Source organism: Podarcis melisellensis, assembly GCF_964234715.1.
Source record: "Podarcis melisellensis genome assembly, chromosome: 13".
Lineage (NCBI taxonomy): Eukaryota > Metazoa > Chordata > Lepidosauria > Squamata > Lacertidae > Podarcis > Podarcis melisellensis.
In genome coordinates, this window is record NC_138545.1 from 19,405,523 (window position 1) to 19,415,112 (window position 9,590).

At 43.8% G+C, this 9,590-nt stretch overlaps 1 protein-coding gene across 1 annotated transcript; it reads left to right on the plus strand.

Annotated features, from left to right (window-relative positions):
* The first annotated feature begins 4,136 nt into the window (after positions 1-4,136).
* Positions 4,137-8,061, plus strand: LOC309355302 (T-cell-interacting, activating receptor on myeloid cells protein 1-like). Its single transcript, XM_081886061.1, has 4 exons — positions 4,137-4,383; positions 5,792-6,070; positions 6,650-6,937; positions 7,881-8,061. Exons 1-4 carry the CDS (start codon positions 4,146-4,148, stop codon positions 8,009-8,011), a joined length of 936 nt encoding a protein of 311 aa, XP_081742187.1. The 5' UTR covers positions 4,137-4,145; the 3' UTR covers positions 8,012-8,061.
* Positions 8,062-9,590: the final 1,529 nt, after the last annotated feature.

The window sequence follows — 9,590 nt, forward strand, 5'->3', positions numbered from 1 at the left end:
ATGGGGCCTCCTGCTGCTGCTGCGCCGCCCGAGCACGATTTCTGTTCTCATCCTGAAGCAAAGTTCTTAACACGAGGTACTATTTATGGGTTAGCGGAGTCTGTAACCTGAAGCGTCTGTAACCTGAAGAGTATGTAACCCGAGGTACCACTGTATATTTGTCCAGCAAAAAACTTTTAAAAGTATTTTTTTCTGACACTTTTTGAGGCACTGTTCAGAAGAACTGACTTCGTCCTCAGTGGTGTCTTTCAGTTGCCCTCAGTGATTTCATCACACAGCCAAATCTGATTGGTTGTGTAGCATCACACAACCAATTTAATATGTGATGCCAAATCGAGTGGAATTACCTGTGTGACTAATCCAGGAAGAAGATTCAGTGGGAGGGGGGGGACATAAGTAGTAGTAGCACCTTACAAAACAGGGGCACCTTACAAGATAAATAAATGAGCGACTTTTTAGTTTTACAGGAGATATTTCTGCGCCACGAAAATGGTAAATTTTGTCTTGAAAGCAGAGGATCTTCGTTGCAACACTGACTGGAGATATATTCCGCTCATACATAATAGCTTGTTTAAAAGGCACTAGGGCTATTTTTATTTTACACAGGACAATAAAAAAGGCCTTTGAACCTTTCTCGCTCTGCTTTTGAGTGTTATTTGTTAATGCAGGACAGGCTGTGCAGGAAGAGAAAGCAAATGTCAAGCATTTTAAAAGTCTTACACGATAGACCTATTTAATCACAAATCGATGTAAGTCTTCCACTTGTGCAACCTGCCCCCCCCCCATGAATTTTGTAGCACAGCTATATTTCAGTGAGGGAACAGTGCTTTATTTACATCAAACCCCTTTCTCAACAAAAGGTTGCATTCTTAAAGCAGCAGCACACTTAATGCAGGGGCTATATCTGGGCTCTTGCACTTTCCCTTGGGTAAGGGGCCACTTACCTAGGAAAATGAATGAGGATATTGAGAGTTCACCTCTATATTGAAAAGGAAATTGCCTTTTAGGAGCAGTAGTCTCGTTTCTAGGCCAACATCTCCACCTTGTGGAAAGTTTGGAGGCTTGCATCAGCTTTTTGTATTTACCACTTTTGGAAGGATGAGTTGGGAATTCTATTTCATTCCTGCTGAGCACCCAGCCTTCAAATCTCTATCTAACTTTATGGGACCACTTTGACCTCTGTCTAACTTTATCGAACACCACAACCACTTTGACCTGCCTGCTGTGGAACAGCTGCAAAATGTGTGATATTTTAGTAAGTGTTCCAGGAGGATACAGATTTGGTCCACTGCAGGGAGTGGGCCAGATTTGGGGTTATCTACACTTCCTTTTGTCCCACAGTACACTTTCTCCTCCCCCTCTAAAGTGAATTTGAGTGGAATTCCTAAAGGCCCATAAGAACACAGAGCAATATTGTACAACCCTGGCATGTGGATGGTTTCCTTTGTATGTGTTATGTACTGAAGTTCTCACCCTGGGCCAGCAGGGGGATACTGTAGATAGTTATGCAAATAAGGGATCGAAAGTGACATTCAGTGATTGGATAGTTTTAGAAAATTGTTACAGTTATGTTGTACTGGAGCTCTATATAAGCAGGCTGACTGACACCTTCAGTTCAGTTCTGTCCTGGCCTGTGAATAAACAAGAGCTGTTTGAAGAATCGCTGTGTCGTCTGATATGTTCACCCACAACTTAACAGTATGTGAAGCAATACCTAACCACACAAGATCTTTTCCTCCGATTGAGAGCCTCTGACTTCTTGGGTCCACTGGAGATGATGTTATCATCCATTTCCTGTAGCTTCAGATGCAACTGTGGGCCCACAGAAAACATCAACATCTTGAGGGTTGAGGATGATGGAGGTGAAATGAGATCTTATGGACGCTCATAGCAATCTGCTACAATGCTTGTATTCTTCGTCCTCTTCTATTGGTGAGAATCAGAAAGGCCAAAACAGTTGGTTCAAGGGAGTTAGAAACAAGGGCGTTTACCAACACAACTATGTGGGTATGTGTGTGAGAGAGGCAGGGTTATTATCTGAAATGAAGGGTTGTGCCTATAAATTATGCCATTTGCCCTGCAAATCCTCAACTCTATATTAATCCAATTTGGATGGATTATATAGGCCATTGCTTATTGATGAAGAGAATGGGACTGTGGACTCTTTACATGCTTGGGGGCTCACAAATTCTATTTCACGAGGATTTCAGGTGAAGAACCTAGACTATGAAAGTATCTTCCACAGCCTGGTCTCAGAGTCAAGCCCTGATTGTTTGTATATCTGTGTGGGGAGAGCTTTTAGCAGAAGTGGGTGCTGCGGTCCAGCAGGAATCTTCTTGTTGTGAGTCCTGTTTTCTAATGGCTTCTTATTTTTTCAGGCTGCTTCCTGCTTCAGGAGGAAATGGATATAAAAGGTAAGAATATGTCATAGCGGAGAGGGAAGATGGTATTAGTGAATGTTGCCATTTAAACATACCAGATCTTCCACAGTGGAGTGGACGCTTTGATTCATACAACCCTGTTTCACACTGCGACTGTGAGATATGGGGTACCCATCATTTAGTAACTGCCAACACAGTGCTTTGCAATGTAGCCATTTTGTTGGTTGAGAAGCTTCCATCTCCCCCCCCCCCACGCACATAGGTTGTCACGATGCCAGCAAGAGATGTATTCTTAAGGCAGACATGCTTCTGCTTCCACTGCTGTGCCAACTGCTAAATGGAGGGTAAGTCACTTCTCATGATGTGAAAAGGGGTCATCTAAAATCAGTCCAAAGGAGGGTTTAATTCTGACTGCATTCTCTTTACCTAAATTGTGTTTGAAGGCAAGGTTCAAGGGTAATGCAGAAGCAGAGTTTGGGATAAGGATAGTGGTTAACTTAGCTGTGCACCAAGACCCCTGACAGGTTTAAGGTAAGCAGATTTATTTTAGAGTCCAGCCTACTTACCGTATTGATCCAAATATAAGCCACACTCCCCCTCCCCCCAGATTCCAACTCTGAAAAGTTACAGTTCAACTTAAATTTGCGACCTTGGAAAAATGGGCTTTTACAATATCGCTGCTGAAACAGACATACGGTAAAACAGAACTGGTGTGAGTGCCTGTGGAATTTTAAAGAACCGGCTTATATTTGGGCCAATATGGTAGTTATTATCTCAAGGTCCCATGATTTAATCTTTTACTTGTGTTAGCTTAACAGCGGACAGAATTTTGAAAGACAGTTTCTGTTTATTTTTTAAAGAATAATTTAAAATAATCAGAACACAAACAAACCTTTGAAAACAGTGCAGGTGACTCTAGAATTCTCCGCTTCTTGGTTAGAGTGCTTTAATGCTGAGCGATGGCCTGTGAGGAGACATATTTTGATTTAATGTGTCGAGTGCCTCATGCAGTCGATGGGGGCCATTTTTTCTTCCTGAGTTAGAGCTTTGCTCCTGGGTCAATGGAAGGGTAGTTGCCCCAGCTGGGTTCTGAAAGTTCCCAAGGAGGGTTGCAACCATTGAAACACAACATAAAAAACAGTTTTAAACAAGTTAAAATTACTAAAATAAGGTGGGTCCTAAAATATATATATCTCAAGGGTCGAAAGTCAGGGTGAACAGCTGTATACAATGATTGCTTCTACTTGCCAGCCATACCTTATTCTAGAATGTACCATTTACCCTCATCCAAGTTTTCTTTTCGAATATGCTCAGTCTCCAGGGGACTTTCCCACCAAGGTTTTAAAGTTATACATCTCCAAACCCCATGGCTTCCTCTAATGTGCTGATATATACCATTTGTTTCTCATTGTCCCCATTTTAGCTCCATTTCTGTCAGCACTCACCACTTGAGTTTGCTGTAAGAGGGGTGATGGTTATAAGACTTCCTGGGAGCCAGATAGAGGCTGACAAAAGTTCTTGAGGGGAACAGCCAGGGCATGTGTCGAAATTAAACAAATAACATAAAACATATTTTTCATTTTTAAAAACCTAAATAGAAATACAGATATTCTGAAACAACTGTTTGGCCATTTATGATGTTAAATGGTTTCAGCTTTGATATCTCCTGCAGTGTCTTTCCCCACTTGTCTACACATGATTTTCTTTTTGTTTCCTTGTTAATCCACTGTGGTCCATCCTGATTCCTACAGGTCTGGGTATTCTATGTTGGCAGCCTCACTTGGAGACAATGTCACCATCACATGCATCACACGTCATTTGGTAACATATGTCTCTTTGGAGAAGGATGGAAGGGTCATAGGCTTCTCCAGAGATCATTTGGGACAACACGTTATTTTCCACATCATTATTATGACCAGAATGGATGCAGGGAACTACAAATGCTTGTACAATTTTGCTGGGATCAGTCAAGTCACAGATCCATTGGAGCTGCTGATAAGAGGTAAGAGACTCTGCTCAGCATCCCAGAAGAGCATCCTGAGGCCGTTCACTAGTTCCTGACCCTGCTTTGATGAGTTGCACAAGGGGGACAATGGATCATATAGCATTAGGTTCAGGTGTTACTGTGCCATTAAAACATCTCAAATTGTGGAGAGCCAGTGTGATGTAGTGGTTAAGAGCAGTGGACTCGTAATGTGGTGAACCGGGTTCGCCTCTCCGCTCCTCCACATGCAGCTGCTGGGTGACCTTGGGCCAGTCACACTTCTCTGAAGTCTCTCAGCCTCACTCACCTCACAGAGTGTTTGTTGTGGGGGAGGAAGGGAAAGGAGATTGTTAGCCGCTTTGAGACTCCTGAAGGGGAGTGAAAGGCGGGATATCAAGTCCAAACTCCTCCTCTTCCTCTTCTTCTTCTTGCAAAAGTGCATCAACCCTGCTCCTGCTCCAATAATGATGATCCTGTGTAGCTGAGCACAACCAATCCCATTAATTCAAGATTGAAGGACATGGGAGCTTCGCGATGAATAGTGTTCAGATGAGTGATGTCTCACCCACTAACACAGGTAGAGGCAGCCTATCTCGTTTCACCACCTGAGGCAAAATGGAAAGTTGGCACTCTCTTGCCAAAGCTACCCTGAAGCCTTCCTTCCCTGGGTTGTGTGGCCGGGTCTGTGAATCAGCAATGATGATACCGGGTTCCATCGAGGTCTTGAGAGCTTTTGCAAGAAGTCACAGAGCGCACAGATCTTGCAAGATTTTGGTGAGATCTTGCAAGACCACCACCACTTCTCTGCCAGTGGGAGGGTGCCCCTTGGAGGGCTGCGTCTTGGGGTTTCACTGCCCAAGGCAGCTGCCTCAGCCTTCCTCATTGGTGGACAGGCGCTGAGTGCAAGGTTAAAGGACATGGGAGCTAAATCACAAATAACATTCAGAGGAGTATAATCTAAGAGTTCTTAATTGCACCCCCATGAAATTTAGAGAAATTCTTCTTCCTCCTCCTCCTCCTCCTCCTCATCTTCCTCCTCCTCCTCCTCCTCCTCTTCTTCTTCTTCTTCTTCTTCTTCTTCTTCTTCTTCTTCTTCTCCTTCATCATCATCATCATCATCATCATCATCTCAGGCAAGCTAGAGTTACCTGTACACCACTGGTTTGTATCTTGTGGGTTTTGTTTGCAAATGGGATCAAGGCAACTATTTTCTGTAGAAGGAAAACAGGGTATACTGGCAACACTTAATTTCCAAAGAGCGAGATGTTGGGATTTTTTCATTACTATTAATTCTTTCAATTTATATCCCATCCATCTTCCTAAAGAAGCCCAAGGCAGAATTTGAACAAGTCTGGAAGCAATGCCATCTTGGCTGCAAACCTTCCTTCTCAAGGGTCTTCAGTGTCTGTTGTATTTCTTTACTCAGATCCCGGCTTCCCCAAACCAGTCCTCTCTCTGGAACCTATGGATGAAATCACCATTGGACAGAGAGTCACTATGCGTTGTGGAACTCAAGGAGAAGTGAAAAGGTTTTATCTGCAAAAGGATAACTTTCAGGATTGGTCAATACACAGTGACATGAACATGTTCACCATCAGTGATGTGAGCAATAAGGATGCAGGAAGATACAGCTGCAGTTACACCTCAGTGAGGCAACCATATCTCCTGTCTGAGCCAAGTAACCCTGTGGAGTTGCTGTTAACAGGTAAAGAGGCTAACTCCACATGCACTCATCTCAACCGCAAGCCTTAAGGTTTGGAGTTTAGCTGGAGAGTTTGCTTGGTTTTTAGAATATAACTGGGGAGCTCATTGGAGAGGACAGCTGTAGGGAGCGATCAGTGGGGTGTTTGTGTGTGTGTGTGTGTTTGAGGAGCCAGTTCTGCATTGGAGGAAATGAGGAATAATTTACATACTCCTAACTTGCTGTGTGAGAGAAAGAGAGAGAGGTGACACCTGCCGAGTTTCAGAGTGATCATGTTGCATAAACCGAGTGTTGTGGAGTCTTTGGGCTGGAGTACAGTAACAAAAGGAAACAAGAAAAACTTCCCAGAAAAGTTGGGGTGAGGGCAGTGATCATGGCTGAGTTGTAATTTTCTTGGGACTGCAGACATTTGCATGGAAGATAATTCTGGCTGATGAATGCATGAGCCATTACAACAATCCCTAATCGCTGCTTTACAGCAAAGAAGCTAAACCCCTAATGCAGGTCCCTGCCATGTGGAAGAGGACAAGATCCAGACCTACAGTGGTTGGCACCTCACTTTCTGTTTCCTTTTCTGCTCAGATCCACAGTTACTCAGACCTACCATCTCCATCTCACCAACGAGGCCTTTGAAGGTTGGGGAAAATATCACAATCACGTGTGCCTTTCCAGAGGCACCTGCCTTGGTCTATCTCCATAAGGCTGGAGAGTCAACAAAAATGGTCCAGGATTCCAGTGCACCTGTGACCAAATTTTACCTCAGGAAAATTACTTTGGAGGGCAAAGGAAACTATTGCTGCAGCTGGGCGCAATCAAGAAGTCCATTTCTGGTGTCAAAATGCAGCAATTGGGTGGAGCTTTTGGTATCAGGTACAGTATTTGTTTTACTGTTTTTCTCCTTCTCACTACAGTGGTACCTCAGGTTACAAACACCTCGGGTTACAAAACTTTGGGTTACAGACTCCGCTAACCCAGAAGTAGTAACTCGTGTTAAGAACTTTACCTCAGGATGAGAACAGAAATTGCGTGGTGGCAGCCGGAGGCCCCATTAGCTGAAGTGGTACCTCAGGTTACGAACGGTTTCAGGTTAAGAATGGACCTACGGAATGAATTAAGTGTGTAACCAGAGGTACCACTGCACTTTGCTTGTTTTTTTTTTTTTAAACCAAAAAGCAGGCATGTCTTGCATTATATTAAAGTTGCTGCAAGCGAAATCCCTGATCTGGACCTTGCGTAGAGTAGAAATGAATTTGCTCTCAAACGGAAGAATGAATTTCAAAACTTTCCAGGAAAAATAGTTACAAATAGTTGCAAATAAATAAGTACAAATGAAATAGTTACAAATAGACATTGCAAGATACAAAGGAACACATTGCTCTGAAACATGCCAACAATGCAGCCTCATCTGTAAGTCCTTAATGCAGGTCAATAAACTTTCCTCTCTCTGGTGAGAGAGAGAGAGAGAGATCCTGGCTGCTCTTTCTTGTCACTGTATGGTTCACCTTCCTTCTCTGAGCATGCAAGGAGTGACAAGAGTGATTAGAGGGAGCAGCATCCTTAACCTGCCTTCTTTTTCCCCTCTGGGTGTCTGTGTCAGCTGGGTCAAGAGCGGAAAGGCATGTGAATGGGCAGAGGGGCTGCAAGCGAGGAGGAGATACATCCCTTCCACAAGTGGTCCTCTTCCCCAAGGGTCCTCCAGAAGCTCAGAGCAATCTCTGAATGTGATGGTGGTGGGGGCTTGAGTGGGAGATTCTCAAGGATGCAGCCTCTTCCCTCTTCTCTAACTGCTTTTTTTTTGTTTTTGTTTAAACAGATGATGCTCAAATCAGTCCAAATCTCTCAGTAATATATGTGGTTCTGCTCTTCCTCTTTCTGTCAGCTGGGGCCTTTCTTTGTTACAAAATAGGAGTGTGTAAGTATGACCCAGGTGAGAAGGGGATTTAAAAGCTCTTGGCCATAAATTCTCTGGGTGGTCTGAGGTTCCCAGTGATATCTTTCCTAGTCTTTCATCCTATCCATCTATTTGCCAGGATAGGAAAGCTGCAGCCCTCCAGATATTGTGGACTAAACTTATCTTCATCCCTGACTACTGATTATGTTAGCTGCGGCTGATAAAGTACAAAAGGAGTATCAGAAGGGCCACAGGTTTCTCATCCCTGACCTAGTAAGTTTGGAAAAGTGTCGGGGTGGGGAAAGAGGAAGAGAGAAACTGGTGGAAGATAGTCCTTGTGCTCAATTTCTTTTGGCAAAACTCTTAAAATACCGTATTTTTTGCTCTATAAGACTCACTTTTTCCCTCCTAAAAAGTAAAGGGAAATGTGTGTGTGTCTTATGGAGCGAATGCAGCCTGCGCAGCTATCCCAGAAGCCAGAACAGCAAGAGAGATTGCTGCTTTCACTGCACAGCGATCCCTCTTGCTGTTCTGGCTTCTGGGATTCAGAATTTTTTTCCCTTGTTTTCCTCCTCCAAAAACTAGGTGTGTCTTATGGTCTGGTGCATCTTATAGAGCGAAAAATACGGTAAATTCTAGGTGCTTCCCATGAATTGTCTGAAAAAGGAAACACCTAGCACATTCTGAATTGAGATAGGTTGTTTTGGTTATTTATGGGTTTGAGAGAGCACCATCTTCCAATTGATTTGTCTTCTTCTTCTTTTACAGTAGTAAGACAAAACAGGTAAGTGATCTCAACTGTTCCTCTTACACCGCACTGGATTGAAGGATGCTGGAATGTTGTTCTGAGCTTGTGAGAGAAAGAGTTGTCAGAATGCAGAACAATTGCTATTATTTGCACTCCATCAGAATGCCATGTAGGGAGGTACAATATTTGAGTGCAGAGATTTCCTGCTGGGGTCTAGGTGGAAAGTGGGGCCTCCTGAGTTCCCTTATAGGTAAAGGTAAAGGGACCCTTGACTGTTAAGTCCAGTCGCAGACGATTCTGGGGTTGCGGCGCTCATCTCGCTTTACTGGCTGAGGGACCCAGCATTTGTCCACAGACAGCTTCCAGGTCATGTGGCCAGCATGACTAAGCCACTTCTGGCAAACCAGAGCAGTGCATGGAAATGCCGTTTACCTTCCCACCGGAGTGGTACCTATTTATCTATTTGCACTTTGACATGCTTTCGAATTGCTAGGTTGGCAGGAGCAGGGACTGAGCAACGGGAGCTTACCCCATTGTGGGGATTCAAACTGCCGACCTTCTGATCGGCAAGCCCTAGGCTCTGTGGTTTAGGCCAAAGCACCACCCATGTCCCGAGTTCCCTTATACTTTGCATCAAATGCTATGTTAAGTGTGGCTTGTGAAATGTGAGCAACAACCTCCAGGTTCTCCAGGACTGAGGTTGGTAGGTTAGCTTGGGGAAGTGAGAATAGGAAATACTAGGATCTAGGGTATTTTGGTTTCTTTTGGAAATGATCAGGCTGAATTGTGTTGATGGTGTGTGCTTGGGACCCTGAATTACTAGCTTTTCTTAAAGTCGGAAAATGTTTTCTGGTTTAGAGTGAAGGGATTAGTGAGTGAATAAA